Here is a 22478-nt window from a genome sequence, read left to right as displayed (position 1 = left end):
TTAGGCCCTTAGGCGCCAGGTGATTAACCACCAAGTCCTCAACAAACAAATCCGCTGATTGCTCCTCCGATTTTTCCGGAACGCCAATAATGCGCACATTATTGCGCCGTGCCCGACCTTCAAAATCCTCCATCTTGCGGGCAAAGAGGTCATTAGCGGTCCTCAGCTTGCGGACCTCCATTTGCAGATCAGAGACGTCTCCCGTGAGGCTAGAGGTTTTTAGGTCCAATGATTTAACTCTCTCATTAGTTTTCCCCAAGTCTGCGCGAAGCAAGTTGACATCAACTGATATGGTATCCACTTTGTGTGCCAGGGTCTCGAACTGTTGCTCAATAGAGGACTTCATCCCCTCAATGGCACCCATGATGTCTTGCAGTGTCAATTCCGGATCGGGGAGCGAAAAATCTCTAGATACGTCCTGTGGCCTTCCCGGTCCACTTGGCGATCCCTTTTGCTGGGCATATCGATCCATATTGTTCGTTTGAGTGTAGCCCCCCCGCCTGGTATTCTTGGGCTTCTGTCTTTCGGCTTCCGATTTGGCCGACATCTTCAACTTCGGAACAGTCAGCTTCAAAGACAAACCCCTCAGCCATCCAGTTGAGACCAGGTCCGCTGGATCCTAAACGCCCGATTTCGGTCCGGGCATGTGCAGGCCGAGCTGCAGGCGACTATTGCCCAAGACACTCTCGGGCCGAGGCGCGCAGTTGTAGAGAAAACAAAAGTGAAAGTGAAGACAACATCCATCCGATGGTCTGCGCCACACACGGCCGCTGTTGTTCAATTAGTGTCCGGGTCCCATGCCAACGCAAGACCCGGGCATCTCCCGGGGGTAGGCCTCGAACTTCCACTTGTCACAACTTCGATCTCCGGTGAGCGATTTCAGTCCGGACAACGACGTTCGCCTCCAATATTCCGGATATTTGATACAGGATTCTTTACAGGATATTTGCCGGAGGGCACGAGGGTCTCGGGAGCTCTGTGCTCACGCAGCCATCTTGGTCCCGCGCTAGGTTCCTCCCTTCAATAGTTTTTTAATGCTTTTTCCTAACTATAATGTCCCTGTAACCTGTGGTTGTGTGGGTGTATAACTGTGTGTGTGTGTGTGTGAGTGGGTGTGTGCGTCCTTGTGTGGGTCTGTTGGTAGATGAGTGGTTGTCTGCGTCTGTAAGTGGGTGAGTGGCTGTATGAGTGTGTAAATGGGTATGTGAGTGGCCGCACGGGTATCTGAGTGGGTTTCTGGATCTCTTGAGTGGGTGTGTGAGTAGCTGCATGGGTGTGAGAGTGCCTGCGTCGGTCTGTGAGTGGGTGTGTGAGTGGTTCTCTGGGTTTCTTAGTGGATGAATCAGTGACTATATTGGTGTATGAGTGGCTTTCTGGGTCTCTGACTGGGTGTGTCTATGCCTGTGTGGGTCTGTGATTGGGTGTGTGAGTGACTCTGATTCTCTAAGTGGATGTGTCAGTGACTGTATGAGTGGCTTTATGGATGTGTGAAAGGGTGTGTGAGCGGTTTGCGGGGTCTCTGGGTGTGTGAGTGGCTGTATGGGTGGGTGTGTAAGTGGGTATGTGATGGGTGGGTGTATGTGTCGGTAGGTAAGTGGCTGTGCGGGTCTGTGAGTGGGTGAGTATGTGACTGTATGGATGTGTACATGGCTGTGTGGCTCTGTGAGAGGGTGTGTGAGAGATTCTCTGGGTCACTGAGTGGATGTATCAGTGACTGTACGGGTGTTTGAGTGACTGCATGGGTGTGTGAGTGGTTGTGTGGGTGTATGTGTTTTTTTTTAATTGGGGTCTGGATCCACAGATTCACACAGGGGCAGCGCTGAGGGCTGCATGGTTCCATGGATCCTGTGCACACAAAAACAAAACATTTTCCACAATTTCTTCTGCTTGAGGGGTCCCGTACACACCCTTCCATTGGTCCTTTGGGATCAGGATACCTCTATTCTGACCCCTTATATTTTATTTCTACTTTATTCCCTCCCCATCTCCGGGAACTATGTTTCAATTAATAAAATGGCTGCCACAACTTTTCCCTCAGGATATAGTCGTGTCTGAAATCCCTATGGGAAATTGCAATGGGAAAATAAGTTATGGACCCTTCTTTTTCTTAGCACCCGCTTGACAGATCGCCCCTAAACTTTCTATGCGCAAACTAGTCAAAATGTAGCACTTAACTGGAGAGTTTTTTAGTGATTCTATAAACGGTGCCAAAGTTTTTAGTTACACAATAAAGGCATTTCCTGTGAAAACACGATTCTAACCAAAGCTACCCAATGGCGAATGAATATGTGAATGGTAAAGGCATGCATTGTATTGTTATACATCCAATTAAATGCCTTGAATCTCTGAACCCATCGAGAGGAATTTTTCATAAAGAGTGTTAGGAGACTGTTTATTCAGTATTCTGATTGCTGCCTCAGTGGTTAAACCCAATTCGTAGAAATGCTTCATTGTGTTGAAATACTGCCCTCACACTGTGTATATCCATGGTATTTGGTACCCAGAAGTAAAGGCATCCATATCCGTTTGCGTTGGTGCACATTGGAAACCTTGTAGGACTACTTGTAGACTTCATTAGTGCTAAATGGAGTTTGTTTGGCTGCTGATGCAGAAGATGAGAGCCTTCATAGTTCCTGAAAAAATTTAGTTTTGAACTTGTTATATGTCTGTATCCACTGCCCGTAGAAATGTGAAATCACAGGGAAATCCTTGTGCGTCTTGGCGATATGGATCCCAGTATTTATTTTGTATGTCTCTATCTACCTCTTATTGTTTGTCTATTACAGAGAGACTGAATTAATTGAAAAGGATCTTCTCAAGATTGGCAGTCATCCGGCCTGCAGTGTTATATCAGTGCCTTCCATCTTTCATGGTTACCTGCGAGTGTGGATGTACAAATGAAACTTAAGGATTCGGGTCAAATTGTCCTTCAAATCGTAGTAAAAAGGGAATCTGGTTGCCCTGTCTTCCCTATACCAACTGTTGGCAGCTGCCGGCATCATTTCCTCCCCTTTAATATTCTAGGTGGTATAGGTTGTGAAGTTATGAAGTGAAAGTAATGACTCATGCTCCTACTGCTTTCAGTACTTGTTTTTTTCGTTTGAAGCAGTAGCTTTGGTTGTCTTGTACCTCTCTGTATGTGACTTCAGAATTCAGTTAAAAAAAGTGGAATAAGATTGTTTTTCAATTTTATTGGCCCAGTGTTACTGTGTTGGAGAGCCATGGAATCCAGGTCTTAGAGCTGTACGGAGTGTTAACGGTGCATTTACGTCAGTCTCATTTAAGTCTGAAATGGACTTTCAAGCCAAAACATCTCTTTCTAAATAGGAGGCAAACTCGTTTTTCTGGCTTCACAGTACTGTCACGGTGAGGAAATAGGCTCCACGTATGGATCAGGTTTCATCATTGACAGTTTTTCATGTACTTTTTGACACTTATTTACTGGCTTCCCCTGTGACTTTTTTTTTTTACATAACAGCGTTGTGTTATATAGCCACAGTTTGAGCTCACTAAGGGCAGTGTCTTGCATTTTACGAATTTGAAATTGTTATTTTGACAGTCATTTGACTGTTATACTTGCTTTCCGTTCAACGAACCATGACCTCACTAACTCTGGGGGATTGTTATCCTTTATGTCAATATATTACTATTTGGAACTATCAGTAATGACCGTAATTTGTTACTCATTATGTTTACCTGTACAGCAAGTCCCCCTCGATTTGTGTCTCTGGAGGAACTCATGGAAACAACAAAAGGGGTCACTAAAATGGCGTTGGCCCACGAGATTGTAGTAAACGGAGACTTCAAGATTAAGCAGCCTGAACTTCCTGAAGGGAGGTAAGGTATATTTAATTTCAAGGCAACCTCAGTAGAACAAATTCAGTGGTGGCTTCCTGTTTTGAGTACAGTACCTCTTATGGAGTAAATGCGTCATTTTTAAAGATAACCTGGAAATATTTATTTCAACTTGGAACAAGCAGTTGCCGTGTACCATGTTATACAGCATTATGTGCAAGTGAGGTTGTTTTTTTCTTAAATTCACTCTCTCTGATCCTCTAGTCATTGTGACATCCTACATTAGCTTTATCCTAGTCCAGTTGGTCAGACACCTATGACCAGTCTGTCCTTTTGTCCCGGAGCTCTGGACTCCTTCATGCTCTAGGTTTTGCCATCTTTCATGGACTTATTTGTGGCACTATTGTCTTGCATTGTTTCTAGCCAGGGAAGGACTGGTTGGTGCCCCATTATTAGCACTCACATTTGTTCATCTACTAGTTGGGTGGTTAGCAGCGTGTAACAAAAAAATCAAAATAATTAAATAACTATAATTCCAAGGTCCGTAACACAGGCCAGGAATCAATCTATCAAGAGTACTCCATGTGACCTTTTCAAGTATTGGGCCAAGGATTTGGAATTAGGTTGAAGTCGGTACAATTGTGATTTCTTCTGTTCTTTCTGTAGTGTTTCACCTTCTGTCTTAATCAGTGTAGCAAACTGCAAGGAGTAACCTGGAAGACCGAAATCAGAGGTGTCCTTTGATGACCCACCCCCACTCCTTTTGCAGCTGCAATTAAAGCACATATCTCAAGCTATATCAGCTCATAGCTGGAGAGAGGGTGGATGTAATACACTGGGAAATCTGTACTTGAGGGACACCGTCCTCCCTTTTGCAGAAGCACCGGGGGCCTTTTGGGTAAGACTAGGCCAGTTTCTCCAATATGCCAAATTGCCTAACGGAACCAGGGATAAGGACTGGATTTCAGAGGGCACCTAGATCTTCATTCACACTGGAGGGCATGCTGAAACTAAGAGGGGGGCACACAATGGGAGGAAGAGCCCTTCACAGATAAGTAATGGGAGATGACTTGTTCCCAGGTCAAGTAAGCATTGACCAATGCAAAATTCAACCTGACAATAATTTCAGTATCTACATCGAACCTATGCCAAATGTTTGATTTTGACACACCATACATGTGTTAATTTTAACAAATTTTAAAACAATTCAAAAATAGCACTGAATCAAAATTTCTAACATTAATTTAGAACATTGTTGTAACCATGCTTTAATGTATTTTTTACCGATTGAGATTTATCTCCTTAGTATAACTTTACATTGAACTAAAAAAAAAATCATAACATGATGAAGTTAAAAAAGAATGAATGTCTTTATATTTTAGAGCAGGATATTCCTTAATCTCATTGCCAGTTTGTTATACAAGGACATTTTGCTATATTAAATATTGATATCAAAATGCTTGTAACTAATTACCAAATTACAAAAGAAAATGCACATTTAGAACAGTTGATGTATTCAAGCAAAAGTGGTACTTTAGATAGTTCCTTGCTAGTGCTTGTCACCAGGAAGAGACAAAAAGTTATATACAGTTAATTAAATGACCCTGGCCGAAATCCGAATCAGATTGTTTTAGAACATGCTGTGCCCAGCCCAAGCTGAGTTTTTGAATTTTGTTGCATTTGCATTCCAAATTCACATATTCTGGTTCTGTATAAGTGATGAATGAGTATTCTATGCTTAATGTATCACAGGCATGAGGATGATTTGGAATCGAATAGGAATTTTAGTAAGCGAGGCAAACACATTTTACATTCACACTAGAACTCAATGATTTATATATCCCATTTTAGTAGTATTTATTGTATTTGTCTAGCTGAGTTTTTTCAGGCATTGGAACTAAAGTTGTCAAATGTTTGCAGCCGTACTTGTTCCAGACAAAGAAGTATTGCGGGAAACCTCTAGAAATGTGTGCATCACAGGCAACTGTTGTGTGGTTTGTTTTGTAGATCCTTGGAAGTTTTTGACAATATCCATGTTGGTGTCAGAACGTCTTGTACTGTTGCGCTCCAGTTAGATAAACAAGCTAAATTTATCAGTCAACACCTACTACAGGAGAGAGAAATGGTAGCCACACTCCACAAACTAAATGTCCAGTCAGAACCTTCACATTCAGAAAGAATAGGTCTTGATTTAATGGTAGCAGACGTACAGCTGTTAAATTTAAGAACACCTCAATATCACAGAAGATCCTAACACCTTCTTGGATTGTGGGACAACTCCTAACTTCACTGAAGTAGCATTGGGATCTATTGTACAGTGTTATTGTGTTTGCTCTAGATCGATAGCTCTCAGTGATTGAACGATGTGTGTGGTCATATATGTTGGTTGGTGGCTATCCATATTACAGTGGGCGTGTGAGCATATTATCGTCTGCATATTAGACTGTGATGTTGATTTTGTGGATGTGTGATGACGGGTGTGTTATTTGTTAGCATATTATGTATGTATAATGTTGGTGTTAGCATATGATGGTGTGTATGTTGGTGTATGATATTGCCTGTGTGGGCGTATGAAGGTGTGTGCATTTGCACTTGATGTGATGATTTATGTTATCATATAATGATGGCCTTGGAGGTTGGTTGTATAGATGTGCAGTGGTGGATTTGTTGGTGTACAATGCTGGTTGTGAATATGTATGATGTTGAGATAGCATAGTGGGTGCACTGGCGTAAGGTAATGGCTGTGGCATATGATGTTGGTTGTGTGGACATATGGTGGTGTGTGTGTTGGCATTTGATTGCGCTTCTATAGATGTATGTGGACATCTAATGTTGCTTATTTTGATTGTGGATCACCTAGTTTGATGGTCTGTATGTAGCTGTATGACAATGCATTTTCTGGCCTATAACAGTGAATGTGTTGGAGAATGATTGTGTTGGCAAATGATGTGGGTAAATTATTTGGTGTATGACATTACTAGTTTACATGAATTTGGTGGGTATATTGGTCCATAATGGTGGGTGTGGATTTATGGGTGGGTGAGTAGATGTATGATATTGGTTGTGTGGACCTGGGATGGTGGATGCCTTGGCGTATAACAATGTGTGGTGAAGTGCTATAATGAGTTTGTTGGTGTATGACACTCTGAGTGTTGGACGGTGATGGTGGATGTACTGACATATGAAGTATGTTTTGTGTATGTATAATGGTTGGTATGATGTTTGGTGGTGGATGTGGGATGTGGATATATGAAGTGGGTGAGTAAATGCATCATACCGGTTTTGCGGGTGTTTGACTTCTCCAACTAGATCTCCAACAGCGATGACCCAATTGCCTCCATGAAATCGTCCAGCACCATTAGATTTAACAAGCATGCTAGCTGGTTCACCCCGAACTCCGGGCCACCAAATGTGAATGCAAGCAGTTTGAGAGACCATGGTGCTCTAGCTGGAATCCCACAGACCTCACCACTCTCAAATCGGTCTTCAGCTACTACCACAATCACCTCAAAGAAGCCGAGAAGAACGCCCTAACAAACTACATCAAAGCAAGCGCCAATCACACCAAGGAACTCTTCAGCATCGTCAGAGTTCTCCTGCCCTTCAGCCACCGAGATCACGATTAGCCCCACCCCCCCTCCCCCCCAAGCCCTCTGCGACACCCTGGCAGACTACTTCTACAAAAAGATATCCGACATCTACTGCAACTTCGACCCACAACCCACTGACTTCAGCCACCTTCTAACACCCATGAACACCACCCACTGCCAACTACTCCCCGCATGGAAACCACTCACTATACCGCTCACGACAGCAATCATGACCTTAATTCACTTCGGAGCACCTACGGACCCCCTGCTCCCACCACACCTTCAACCTGGACTGAAGTTAATCAGCAGTGCACTTGCCAACATCCTCCATGCATCCATCAGCACTTCCACCGTCCTCAACATATGAAAACACGCGGAAGTTAAACCCCTCCTGCATAAGCCCTCCGCCAAGCCCAGCGAGCTCAAGAATTACCACCCATGGTGCTCCCTTTCCCTGCCAAGGTCCTGCAAAAGGCCATCAATCACCAGCTCACTGAACACCCGGAAAGAAACAACCTGTTCAACACTTCCCAATCCGGATTCCTTGCCAACCATAGGCCCAAAACCACCTTGGTCGCCGCAACAGGTGACATCAGAACCCTCCTCGATTGAGGAGAGACAGCAGCCTTGATCCTCCTCGACCTCTCAGCTGCCTTTGACACCGTATCCCACCACACCCTCATCACAAGACTCCACCACATCGACATTCAAAGAAACTCCCTCAAGTGGTGCTTCCTCACAGGACGCACCCAGACAATCCACCTACCACACTTCACTTCTGAACTCAGGAGCATCATCTGCTGCGTCCCACAAGGCTCCTCACTCCTCACTCAGTCCTACCTTGTTCAATGCCTACATGACTTCACTGGCCAACATTGTATGTTCCCACGGACTCAACATTATCTCCTATGCTGATGACACCCAACTCATCCTGTCTCACCAAAGACCCCGTCACTACCAAATCCAACTTCCAGAACACCATGACCAACGTCGCCGACTGGATGAGATCCCATTACCTGAAGCTGAACACGGACAAAAGGGTAGAGCTTATCTTTGATAGGAACACCTCACCATGGGACTACACTTGGTGGCCTACTGAACTCAGGCCTGCACCAACCAAGCCCGCAACCTCTACATCATCCTGGACAGCAAACTCGCCATGAAGCACCAGGTCAATGCAGTATCCTCCCCCTGCTTCCACGCCCTCCACATGCTTGGAAAGATCTTCAGATGGATCTCCATCAACACCAGAAAAACAGTCACCCAAGCCCTCACCACCAGCCGATTGGGCTACAGAAATGCAATCTATGCCGGAACCACCACACAACTCCCGAAGCAACTACAGACTATACAGAACACTGCAGCCAAACTCAGCCTCCCCAAATGGACCAGCATCACCTCCCCACCCCCACCTCAGAAGTCTGCACTGGCTCCCTGTCCAGAAGAGATGCCAGTTCATGCTGCACATCCTCGCCTACAAAGCCTTCGACAACCTCTGGCAATCTACGTCAACCGCAAAACACACAAGATGATGGACGGAATGTTGCACATTGGCAAAACATTCACCCCCAGTCACAGATCTGGGTCTAATCCATCGTTATTTTGCTCACCACGCCACCCCAGTTCAGACATGGCCATATGCAAATCAGTCTTGACCCTGTGCCTCATGGGCTGGACTGTTCCCATGAGGCACAGGGTCAAGACTGATTTGCATATGGCTGGGTTCAAACTGGAATGGCATGGTGAGCAAAAAAACTATGGATTTAGGCCCAGATCTCTGTACTGGGGTGAATGTATGACATTGTTCTGCATTCTGTCCATCACTTGTTGTTTTTGCAATCTACGTCAACTACCACCTATCCTTCCACCAACCCGCCAGACAATCCTTCGCCCCCTCAAATTTCCCCCACAACCGCCAAAACCACAGTGGAGTCGTTCATTCTCCTACCTCGCTGTCAAGTCATGGAACAACCTCCCCCTACACCTCCGAACCTCACCATCACTTGCTGACTTTAGAAAGGATCTCGAAACCTGGCTCTTTGACTAAAGGCAAGCCAGACCTCAGCGCCTGCATATCCCTCATGGTGAAAAGCAGCGTTTTATAAATACCGATTGATTGATTGATTGGTTACAGGTGCCTTGTCGTATCATGTTGGTTATGAGGATGTTTGACACATGATTGTGTTTCAGTATGATGTTGAGTCAGTAGACATATGATGGTCGCTGTGTACCTACCTTCTTGCACTCTCTCTGTAGCCTGCCATGCCCCTTCAGATCCTTGTATGCAGCTTCTAAGCATCCTGCTGCACCTCAATGTGCCCTGCACTCTGTGCAGCCTCTCTGTGTACTACTCTGTCTCACCCATGCAACTCCTCTATATGATCCCACCTACCCTGCAGTCCTTCTGTGTGCCCCAGTCTCTACAGCCCCTCTCTTCGCCTTACCCCACTGTAACAATTGTAACCTGCCAACTCCTGCCCCTCTTTGTACCCCTGCTGCCTCTTTGTATCTCCTTGCCTCGCCCATGCAGGTCTCCTTTGTGCCTGGGTCCCCTCTGTGTGTTTACTTCTCTCTGTGTGTCTCCTACACTCCTGTCACCATTATGTGCCACTCTGCCATGCACCTGCTGCCCCATTCAGGCCCTGGGTTTCACACTACCCTGTAGGCTCTTTGTGTGTCTGTCTGCCCTCGTGTAGCCCTTCTGTGTGAGACTCACCGCTGCAGCCCATGTGTGTGCCTTATATCCTCTCTGGAGCCTTTCTGTGTCCCTTCCCAGCATGCAATATTGGTAAAGGAAATAGGTCTCATTTGTAACTTATAAAGCATTCCAAACCTATTGGATTTGCCAATGCTTTGAAAAAAAAAAAGTGTACTGTATGTTCACAAACTTTGGGACTAATTTTGGGAGTTTTTTCTTAATTGAGCCCAAACAGCTCACCACACCCGGCCTCAATTTAAAACAAATGCTTATAGGGATTGGAGAAGGGAGTTTATTATAAACTCTCATGGAGGAGATTCATTAGAGTTCTCCACCCGCCCTAGAACGAGGAGCAGTTCCCTGGTTTGATTTACAATGCCTACATCTATTTTGCCCAGTGGCAAGGGTAGTTGATGACACTATGCCCCCTTCCTTTGCCAAAGGGTGAGAGCTGAAAACTGTGTTCCCCTCAGCTAGCCAAAAAGAAGGCAAAGAGTTGGTGAGCCTGCCACTTACTCCTGCTTTCTTTCTCTTTAATAAAAGACAGTGGCATTGTTTGTGATTTCTCATATCTGAAGGAAACAACTGTTGTCTCTTCTGGGGTCACAGTATTTGAAACTATTAAAACAGAGTTCAGAAGCACAGTGCTTTTCTTTCGCTTGTTCCGTGGCACAGTTCCATAACACAGGCCAGGAACCAATCTATCAGTGAGTCGTTTTCACAGTAAAGAACAATGAACGACTAGTCAGTCATAACCCACTTATTCACCCTTAATCTTTGCCATAGTTACACTATTCTATTATCTATACCTCTGATCCTGAAAAAATACTAGATTCCGACCTTGATATGGAGTCAATCTTTGGACGAGAAACCACCATGTAAAGTTTCAGCACCCAAACTATGATAAATGACTTCATAAAAAGCAAACTGAACTATCTAGTTCGCATCAGTTCAGCAGGTCACTGAAAATAACTGATATGGATCACAATACTCTACCAGTATTCCATATTTTAGTTCTACTAGGCGTTATTAGGGACACCTGAAACAAACTTTATGAATCTTCGGTAAGTCAATCTGCTATACCTACCAAACAAACCACTGCTCTTAAAGACATGGTAAAAGGTATAAAAACAATAACTGAAACTACCTGTCCTCAAGCTCAAATGATGAATAAGGAAAAGGGTTGGAATCTCTCCAGTCACTATTAAAAGTAGAAGATTTTATCGATCTATTACACTTGCACCCTTCCAAAATACGTGCCAAATTATTACAAGACCATAAAAAATAACGGGGTTGCCCTGTGTCCCTAAGAACCTGGTTATATAATGTTGTAGACTACAATGCTTTCTGTTGGGTATCTTGAAATGTCACACCTTTGTATACAGATCATTGTATGGTCTGAAGAAGCAGAAGGAAAGTAGGTCTATATTAACCAATATTTAACACCCCCTTTATACAATTATTGTGACAGCATAGACAACACACAACAATGCCATTAGTTATTTTGTATACTCAAAGTCATATGCCCAAACATACACAGTTTTCTTCGTATGTGGCTGTCATGAACACAGAAATAATAAACAAAAGGACTTGGTGAAAAGGTGACTCAAAGTTTAAAAGTGCTTGACACAACATAACACAAAAAATATACCTGAAACAATGAAAGCAATGTCCGTCCTTTTTGTATTAACTAGTTCAACAAACACCCCATCTCATTATTCGTTTCTTTAACTGATGGTTGACCAAGAACATGGACCAATAAGGTTGTCAGTAACTTAAAAATCACTCCTGAAATCTCACCAGAGCCAACAATAAAGATGGAATCGGATATAATCAAAATATCAGACTTTTTATCAAGCACATCATATCACAAAACCACTACTAATTATGTGTGAACCAAAACAAACTCATCCAGGTAATATTCGAGGATTCCTACACGAATAATACAAAGTACTTCCAAAGTCAGTAATGGCTCCTCAATGATTAGTCAATGTGTACGCAGTAGCTCAGACCTAAATGCTTTCCCCTAACTGGATTTTTGCCTCCAATATCATTCTGAAGGAAAACATGATATTCTGAATCTGCATAATATTTTGAAATTACTATCTGCGTGTGATGAATTGAAAGTAGTCCCTTCCAAGGACTTATTAAGTATGTTCAAGGCAGATCACAGTGTTTTTAGATTGGGGGATTCTACTCAAAATTGTAAACCAGAAGAAATATCATTTGATTCTAAGAAACCTGGGTTTTTACCGCAATGCATCTAAATTTCTTCCAATTGTGTTGCTTAGTAATTTGGAAAATGATTTGGAAATTGAAAGTGATATACCAAATGAACTGGATAATTGGCTAGGTACAAACCCCCCAATGGGGAGACAGCACTTGAGTGGCGGGAAAGGCTTGGGGGGGGGGGGGGGAGGAAGATATAAGCCACCACTCCCCCAGGTAGCTCCTAACTTCGTGGAGCGGGGATGTGGCGCACTGGTTTTTTCCAACACCCCCACCTCAACTGCCCCGGATATTGGGCTACAAAGGCAGCCAAACAGCGCGTCCACGCAGCCCACAACAGATGGTATAGTCCTTTCAACAACCTTAATTTCATTTCCTTGTATTGTGCTAGTGTGCGCTTTTTTGGGAGGTGCCTGGCTCCCCTGCACACCGAAGGTTGGCGCCATATGCACACATCAGATTTGCATTTTAGTATTGATTTTGTGTTTTACTACCGTCTCTCAAATTTGTTAGTTTGGTTTTTATTTTCCAGTATTTGCAATAGACAATGGAGCTTGCCTCTCTACAAACAGAGGTTCGTTCTTTCTTCGCATAGGCCGCCGCTCCTCCCGAAGTGGGGGGGGGGGGCTCAGGGGCCGGCGCCATATCCCACGCCGAGCCCTGGGGGAGAACCATTTTATGGGCGCCCAAAAGCGCCCAGAAGCAGCGATAAGGGCGCACTACCCCCTCACAGGAGCGCCACGGTGGCGCCAGGCTCCCGTCCAATGGGGGGGCCTGGATATGTACAAACCCCCCAATGGGGGGACAGCACCTGAGTGGCGGGAAAGGCTTGGGAGGGGGGGGTATAAGCCACCGCTTCCCCACATTGCTCCTAACTTCGTGGAGCAGGGGAGCGCACACTGGTTTTTTCAGAGGAAGCAGGCTACGGGAAGGAGAAGCGCTGCCGGAAGAAGGAACTGGAGGTGAAACCTCAACCAGCGAGGAGCAGATTAAACCCCTGAGTCGTGCCCCGCTCCTTGAGCAAACATAGAGGCCGGAGCCGCGATTGGCTACACTGGTTTCGGTGAAGTTTTGGAACCCACCCCTTGAGCCTGACAGTGTGCCCGAATTCAGCTGGCCGACCGGGTCAGAAACCTGCCGGCAGATTCGGCCTGGCACTCAGACATACTGATCATTCACCTCGGGGGCAACGACCTGGCCCAGGTGGAAGGACGGCACAGGGACAGGCCATCCAGACGGACCTCACAAGGGCGGCCGCATGGTTCGGTGGCAGGACCATCATATGGTCAGAGATGATCAGTAGAAGGCAGTGGAGGGGTGCTGAATCGAACAAAGCGGTGGATAACGCCAGCAGAAAAATGAACATCACGATGCACAAATTCTGCAGGACCAACGGTATGGAATCCATCAGGCATGGGCTGATCCACCCAGGGCGCCTGGAACTGTATGGCCATGACGGGGTCCATCCATCAGAGGAAGGGTTGAAAGTCTTCTGGGATAACTTGTGGGGCGCAATGTCTCTGGCAGGCTGTAGATAAGAAGGAGAAACACAAACTGGGGGGAGTCACAGGAAGACGTTAGCCTCCCTGCAGTGTGGTGGAAAAAATGGTACAATGGTTGGCTAAGGAGACACACCCCGACAGGGCGGTGTGTAGGAGGAGGGCCACTCACTTTGGGATGCCGCACGGCTGGGTGATTTGGCCGGGCCAAGGAGGGGAGTAGCAAACGGAGACAGCGCTCGCAGCCCAGACCCGGCCGGACGGCAGGGCAGAAAAAGGTAGCGAGTTGGGGCCTAACTCTGGAGAGAAGCTACCCCTCCCTACACACAGAGGGCGTGGGTGACCAACCAAATGGTGGTCCCAGAAGTAACATGACAAGAAGGACTACCAAGAACTAACAAAATAACTGGTTTGGGTGCCATTTATGAACTGGGAAAGTGCACAGAATGTACCACAATATGATATGCACAATATGATAATGATATGTATGATTTATGACCAAGATATGGCAGTTCGCAAATGACCAATATGAACAGGGGTCATGCTAATGATGACCGGATAACCAGTATGTACATAATCGTAATAAAACTGCGGCCAACAACGACCACTACAACTACAATCCTTGTTGGCTATTTTTATTAGGGGATCGAGGAGGCGGAGTTGAGGGAAAGTTTGCCCCGAATGGGCGCAGTGCGGGGGTTATCGCAGAGGCCGCCGCTCCCCCCTAAGGGGGGGGAGGCTAAGGGGCCGGTGCCATAACCCACTCCGAGCCCTGGGGGAGAACCGGTTATGGGCGCCCAAAAGCAGCACTAAGGGTGCACTGCCCCCTCGCAGGAGCCCCACGGTGGCCCCAGGCCCCCGTCCAATGGGGGGCCTGGCTAGGTACAAACCCCCCAATGGGGAGACAGCACCTGAGTGGCGGGAAAGGCTTGGGGGGGGATATAAGCCACCGCTCCCCCAGGAAGCTCCTAACTTCGTGGAGCGGGGGAGCGGCGCACTGGTTTTTTCCAACACCCCTGCCTCACCTGCCCCGGATATTGGGCTAGAAAGGCAACCAAACAGCGCGTCCACGCAGCCCACAACAGATGGTATAGTCCTTCCAGCAACCTTAATTTCATTTCCTTGTATTGTGCTAGTGTGCGCTTTTTAGGGAGGTGCCTGACTCCCCTGCACGCCGAAGGTCGGCGCCATATGCACACATCAGATTTGCATTTTAGTATTGATTTTGTGTTTTACTACCTTCTCTCAAATTTGTTAGTTTGGTTTTTATTTTCCAGTATTTGCACTAGACAATGGAGCTTGCCTTTCTACAAACAGAGGTTCGTTCTTTCTTTCCCCCTCACTGTTTTCGCCGATGAGCACCTGACATGCCCCCTTTCCTGCCCGGATGTTAGGCTACAAAGGCAGCCAAACAGTGCGTCCGTGCTGCGGTTGCACCAACGGCAAGCCTGTCTGTGCCAGTCTGTGTTCGGACGGCGCTTAGTGCCAGCTATGCAGCCCGGTAGCGGTCAGACTTTAATCTGCCGCTTTTGTATTCTAGTGATGCCCTATTTGCCATGCAACCTACTGGAAAGGATCTTTGCTGGTCTGCGTTTGACCCACAGGTAAGTGAAACTGGTTGGACCTGCTCCAGTTGCCCGCTAAGGTTTTTTAATTTTTTTTAACTCTAATAGAAGTCTTGTCAGGATAGCTGATACATCTTTAACCAAAGCAAGGGCCCCTCATCACTTGCTGTGCTGCGCTCTAATCAAACCTAGATCTCTCATTAAACACAAATTAGAATTCTTTGAATTCTTGCAATCACACAATATCGAACTTTAATTTATTATGGAGACTAGGGCTGATGAGAGCTCAGATCCTAACCAAGTTTTAGCCGTTCCGGAAGATTGTTCTCTATTTAGTTTAGACCCCGTATGTTCTCCATTTAGTTTAGACCGCGTAGGAAAGAGAGGAGGTAGTGTAGCACTAGTATACCAAAACTATCTCTCTGGCAGTTTTTTCTGCTGTACCCTCCTCTAAGGAGCTTGAAGCCCTGAGTTTTAAATTCACTATTAACAACCATGTCTCTTTTAATGTTTGTTAATCTATCAACCCCCAGGCCCAAGAACTGCCTTTCTGGATAGTATAGGTCAAGTGCTCGAGAATAAGGTCAGTTCTGCCAACTTCATTGTTCTCTGCAATTTTAACTATCCTCTGGAGAATCTGGAGGATAGAGATTCGGCAAACTTGTTTGACCTTATGAATAACCTTGGACTCCCTCAGTTGGTTACTCCTCCTTCTCACTTGACTGGCCATACGCTGAATGGCATTTTTTCTGACAATGTTTCGCTAGTTGTTTTCTGAGACAATGCCTTTAGCCTGGTCAGACCATGCCGCAGTAATGTCCATCTGAAATCTGATAGTAAATTAATCCCCTCTAGCTCTGTTTAAAGCTGCCGTTCTGGGCATTGAATTGAGGCTGAATTATTTGATAGCAATCTGTTGTCATCAATTCCTAAGGTCTCTAAATCTCTTGACCAGGACATTTCAGATTATAACTCCTGGCTTGCGTCAGCTGTAAATCAGCTGGCCCCTTTAAATCAGTTTGTGCAAGAAGAATAACTCCCTCCCAACCCTGGTTTCCCACAGCATCTTAGAGATCTGCAATGACTCTTTAGATTCCAAGAGCGTAACTGGGGTCAAAATTACTACTCCAGGGAAAAAACTCTCTACAAACAAAAAATCTCTGAATACAATGCAATCCGCTTATTTTTCACAAAAAAATAGTTTCAGCCAGGAACTCAAATAGAGAACTCTTCTCGACCGTGAACAAACTCACCGAGTTTTGTGACCAGGATAAAATAGAAAGCAGTCAGACGCTAATGTCCAGAAAGAAATGCGCTCAAGCACACACAGTCCAGTTAGCAATTGTTAACCCCTTCGCTGCTAGGCCTTTCCCTCCCCCCCGTGCTAAGCCTTTTTTTGGCTAGTTGGGGTAGTTTGTGCTTGGGCCCCTGTAACTTTTTGACCACATAGGTATCCACGCCAAATTTGCGTCCTTTTCTTCCAACATAATGGGGATTCTAAAGGTACCCAGGGTTTGTGGATTCCCCTGGAGGGGGTCCAGAAATTAGCCAAAATGCAGCTAAATTTTGTTTTTTTGGGGGCAAAAAATGGGAAAAAAGTGCTGCAAATGAAAGCGTCTGGTTTTTTCCCTGCAAATGGTATCAAAAATGGGTTTGTGGGGCTGAAATCAGCATTTTCCCAGCTTTTAGGGAATGACAGACTTTTGTCAGAAAACCAACATTTTTTACACAGTTTTGCCATTTTTCTGGGACATAGCCTATTTTTGCTATTTTTTGTGCTTTCAACCTCCTCATAGTTAATGGTAGAAATGGGTATGAAAGCAATAATGGATCCTGGAAAAGCTATACATTTTAGAAAAGTAGACAACATTCTGAATTCAGCAAGGGGTCATTTGTGTAGATCCTTCAAGGTTTCTTTATAGAAACGAACAGTTAAATTTTGGAAAAATTGAAAATTAGTTGAAAAAAACAGCCATTTGTGTCAACTTTTTCACCTGTAACTTCTTCTAATTATGACAGCTCATTGAAAGCAATATACCGTTACATCCGCTGGACCTTACTGGTTGTGGGGATATATAGGACTTGTAGGTTCACCAAGAACCCGACGAACACAGAGCCAAAAACTGGAATTATGTACCGGGTATATAGCAATTATTCTGGGAAAATGAATACATGGAAAAATCGGTATGAAAGACACCTATGTATTACTGAAATGGGAACAAAATCTAGAGTTTAGAAACAGTAGATATTTGCACATTTCCGAAATTGGGAATACTCATACTAGCATGAGAATTATCGGTCATTTTTCAAAATGACTTCTTTTTTACACATTGTCTTTCATTTGGAAGGCAGAAATGCATCGAAAGTCAATAGGTAATAACAGTTGCTCTACAAATCTGAATTACCCTCACTTGTGTGGGTAGGCCTAGTGCCCACGCAGGAAACGGCTCAAAAAGCAATGTGAACACACCACATTTTGTCAATGAAAAATGTTGCCTCAATACGTTTTGGACCCTTGCCTGTCACGGGTACTTGGGCCTCCCACACAAGTGAGGCACCATTTTGATCGGGAGACCCTGGGGAAAGTTGTGTGGTAGGAAATTTGTTTCAGCCCGGTGATGCCACTACTTTCCCACACAAAAATGTGTGGGAAAAGTGATTTTTTTTTTCTGCTAAATTTGAGGTTTGCAGAGGATTCTGGGTAAGAAAATGTTGGGGGATCCACGCAAGCCATACCTCCCTGGAATCCCCGGGGTGTCTAGTTTTCAGAAATGTGAGGGTTTGGTAGTTTTCCCTAGCTGGCCGCCAAGCACGGGGCCAAAAACTCAGGTGACTCCCCTTTGCAAAACCAGGTTGTTTTGTGATAGGCAATTTTGATGTCGCCTCAGAAGGTTTTGGGCCCTGCCTATCACGGGTCCTTGACCCACCCACGCGAGTGAGGTACCATTTCTATTGGGATACTTGGTGAAAGGCGAAGGGGTAGGAAATTTGTTGTTTCTTTCTGTAGCGTGAATATTTGGCCCAATATTGCAAGGAAAATGTGACAGACTATTTGAGGTTTGCAGGACTTTGTGGGTAAGATAACTTGTTGGGATCCACAAGAGAGACATCAGCATGTACTCCCATGGGTGTTTAGTTTACGACAATATCTACAGTTGGTAGGTTATTCATAGATGGAATGTACACCTTGGCAGAGACTAAAAAGACAGATTACTGCACAGCCATCTATTCCTCAAGCACACACACATACTGGTTGGATTTGGCACGAGGGCGAGTGATGGTTCAGTATATACAATTTTATTAAAAGAGATTTCACAAAAATGAAATGTACTGTCAATAATTGAAAGGACAAAAAACTGAACCAGTGACTCGCAGCTCGTGAGCTGTAAAGCCACGTCAAGGCCCCAACCGCTTTACAGACCATTCACACACCTTTCATACCTAATACACACAAGACCATTCACATCACCAGGCACGAAACCAACACATTACAACATTCACAAAAAGGGACAAGGTACACCCTGCTTGAGAAAGAGAGAAAAGACAAATATTTCTGCACAACCACCTATTCTTCAAGCACACAGACATACTGGTTGGATTTGGCACGAGGGTGAGTGATGGTTCAGTATATACAGTTGTATTAACCAGAGATTTCACAAAAATGAAATGCACTGTTAATAATTGAAAGGACGAGAAACTGAACCATTGACTCACAGCTCATGAGCTGTAAAGCCACAACAAGGCACCAACCGCTTTACAGGCCATTCATACACCTTTCATACGTGTGAAACATAGAAAACCAATCGTACCGCCAGCCGCGGGCCCAGCACATTACAACACTCACACCAGCAGACAGCGCCATTCAAGGGCCCAATACTTTCACATGACCACATTCCTGACACAGCAACCACACCAGCTCATGGATTGCATGGAGTGGCGTTTAGTTAGCAGTGCGTGTAGTGACCAGCAGCAAGTCCCTACTCACACACCGCTAGCCAAGCGCCCATCCACACATGCCGCCAGCCAAGCACCAGTCTACGCACACCGCCAGCCAAGCACCAGTCTACGCACACCGCCAGCCAAGTGCCAAACTACACACACCGCCAGCCAAGCGCCAGCCCACTCACCGCCAGCCAAGCACCAGTCCACGCACGCTGCCAGCCAAGCGCCAGTCCACGCACACCACCAGCAAAGCGCTTATCCACGCACACTGCCAGCCAAGCGCCAGTCCACTCACCGCCAGCCAAGCGCCAGTCCATGCACACTGCCAGCCAAGCACCAGTCCATGCACACCGCCAGCCAACCGCCAGTCCACGCGCACACTCATAATTTTTTTTTAAACAAGACAGAAAACACAAACCAATTGCAACTAGATACAAAACTAGAACTACAAAAACAACAGCAGTAACTAAAGACATCATTCTATTGCCAAACGTGAAACTGAACAACTATATAAAACCATACAGACCAGGGGGTACACTATTAGACTCACGGTTGCTCCCAAATACTCTTTTCAGTGTGATACAATCTGAAACATGAGGGCACACACAGCCCAGGATTAGAAGGAAAATCGGCACAGTGCATACGACTCTCCTTCCGCAAACCTCTCTGCAAGCAGACTCTACATCTCTTACAGGGATTGGTTTTTTGGGGCGTGGGAGGAATTAAATCAGGAAAGTGGCGATCTTTCAATCTAGCCACATCCTCCACCACTCCAACTCTAGGAACACTTGCCTGTTCCAAAACAACAAGGCTGCCTATCACAGACTGCTGAAACTGAACACAAGTCAACTTTGACTCCAGAGAACATTCCTTGTACACAACAAAAGCATTGAAAGTTGCTAAATTGAAGAGATGGATGGCCAACTTTTTAAACCAAATGTAAGCCTTACAAATAGCAGTGTAAGGTTCCAACCTCTGATCTACTTTATCAACACCACCCATGTGCTTATTGTAGTCTAAAATGCACACAGGTTTGCGTACTTCAGCAAACTGACCCCAAACAGCCACAGGTGACGTACTCTCATCATGGATGGTAGTCAGCATGTACACATCCCTCCTGTCCACAAATTTCACAGCTATTATTTCATCACTACGCAAGGAACTGCACTGTCCCCTCTGAAGTTTTTGGGAAACAAGCTCTTTTGGATAACCTTTATGGTTAGAGCGGATTGTGCCACAAGCAAAAGTGTTCACTTTGAACAATTCCTTAAACAATTGCACAGCAGTGTAGAAGTTATCAAGGTACAAATTGTGGCCTCTGTTAAACAGTCCTCTAGCAAGGTCCCACGCAATTTTCTCTGAAACACCAAAAGTGGACGGACAACCAGGGGGGTCAATAGTGGAATCCCTACCACACGGAAATTAAAAACATATCCTGTCCTACTCTGAGACAACATATACAGCTTAATTCCATAACGTGTCCTCTTGCTAGGGATGTACTGCCTAAAAACCAAACGGCCCTTGAACAGGACCAACGACTCATCAATAGATATTTCTTTCCCTGGAGTATAGATCTCTGAAAATCGATCTACAAAGTGATCACGAACAGACCAAATCTTAAAAAGACGGTCACAGTCAGGGTGATCTCGTGGCAACGCCAAAGTATTATCAACAAAATGCAGCATCCGAAGTAAAAGTAAATACCGATCACGGGTCATAATCGCAGGAAATATAGCCGTTGCAATCAAGGGACTGGTAGACCAATATGAAGCCATGGACGGCTTCCTTATCAAGCCCATCAAAAAAGTCAAACCCAAAACTCCTTCATCTCATCCAGATTTGTGGGAGTCCACCGGGTAGCTCTAGAGTGGGGCTTAAGTGTGGCACTGTTGTCCCTCAAAAACTGTTCAGCATACAAATTAAGCTGCTCAACAATCTCAGCCAAAAATACATCATCCATAAACAACTGAAATAGGCAAAAAAAAATTGCAATCCACTCAATGCCCTGCATCCACACTAAAGGCAGGCAACACCGGCTGCACCATGTTTGGATCAACCCAGAGTCCAGCACTTCCAGTAGGAAGCCTTGCAGCCTCAGGCTGCAATACCGACTGTTCCCATGAGGCACAGGGTCAGACTGATTTGCATATGGCCATGTCTGAACTGGGGTGGCAGAGTGGGCTAAAGAACGGTGATGGATCAAACTCAGATCTGTTGACTGGGTGTGAGTGTTTGATTGGTTCTGATGCTCCGTCCATCACCACCCCGTTTTGTAACGCTTTGTTCGCCATAAGTTGGCAGGGTATGCTCAGACGTGAGTCCCTTGCTCACTTTGCCACTGTATTCAAGCAAGCCTGGCTGAAGACGGCTGAAATGCCAGAAACCGGTCCTAGGAAGCTTGTTTCCGGTCCAGGGAAGGCATGGCTTGGCAGTTCGGGCTGGACTGTTCCCATGAGGCACAGGGTCAGACTGATTTGCATATGGCCATGTCTGAACTGGGGTGGCAGAGTGGGCTAAAGAACGGTGATGGATCAAACCCAGATCTGTTGACTGGGTGTGAGTGTTTGATTGGTTCTGATGCTCCGTCCATCACCACCCCCTTTTGTACTGCAATACCGATGTCTCTTGCTGCACCATCGGCACATCAGTGTCCCCCCTCTAAAACAGGCACTTCATCCGCACTGAGAGTAGCTTCATCCGCACTGAGAGTATCTTCATCATCGGATGATTCCATGTGGAGAGAAAACTCACTGCCAGAATCTTCCACTCCCTCCTCTCCCTCAGAGGCACTGTCAGTCTCATAATCCTGCTCAGAGGAAGATTCGAGAAGCATACCAACCACCTGCTGACCAGTCATTCTATGGCTAGTCATAATCCTTACTAATAAAGGTAACTTGTCAAACAAGTCAACAACCACAAACACTTTGTAAAAAAAGTAATAAAAAAATGCATCTTTATCAGAAAGACCTATATACTCCAAAACGATACCACTCACTTGCAAGAAGCAGCTAGACTCACCACCACCTACTCTGCACAGACACAGTAAGGATCAACAATATCCCACTAACAAAGAAAATAAAATGACACATAAGAAAATGCAAAACACATCGCAAAGAATTTCATGCTCAAAACGCCAACTAAATTTTCTGCCATTATGACA

General features: G+C 45.3%; 1 protein-coding gene across 2 annotated transcripts in view; it reads left to right on the top strand.

Moving 5' to 3' along the window:
- The window catches only part of TCP11L1 (t-complex 11 like 1), a 343218-nt gene that overhangs the window by 139140 nt on the left and 181600 nt on the right, over window positions 1–22478 (top strand). For both annotated transcript variants that reach the window (XM_085648244.1, XM_085648245.1), the window contains exon 3: window positions 3705–3837. In XM_085648244.1, the coding sequence (XP_085504370.1) occupies window positions 3705–3837 (133 nt within the window). The remainder of the gene's footprint in view (window positions 1–3704; window positions 3838–22478) is intronic.

The sequence above is a fragment of the Triturus cristatus genome, chromosome 3_2 (genome assembly GCF_964204655.1).
Source record: "Triturus cristatus chromosome 3_2, aTriCri1.1, whole genome shotgun sequence".
NCBI lineage: Eukaryota > Metazoa > Chordata > Amphibia > Caudata > Salamandridae > Triturus > Triturus cristatus.
This window is presented reverse-complemented; position numbering and strand designations above follow the sequence as displayed.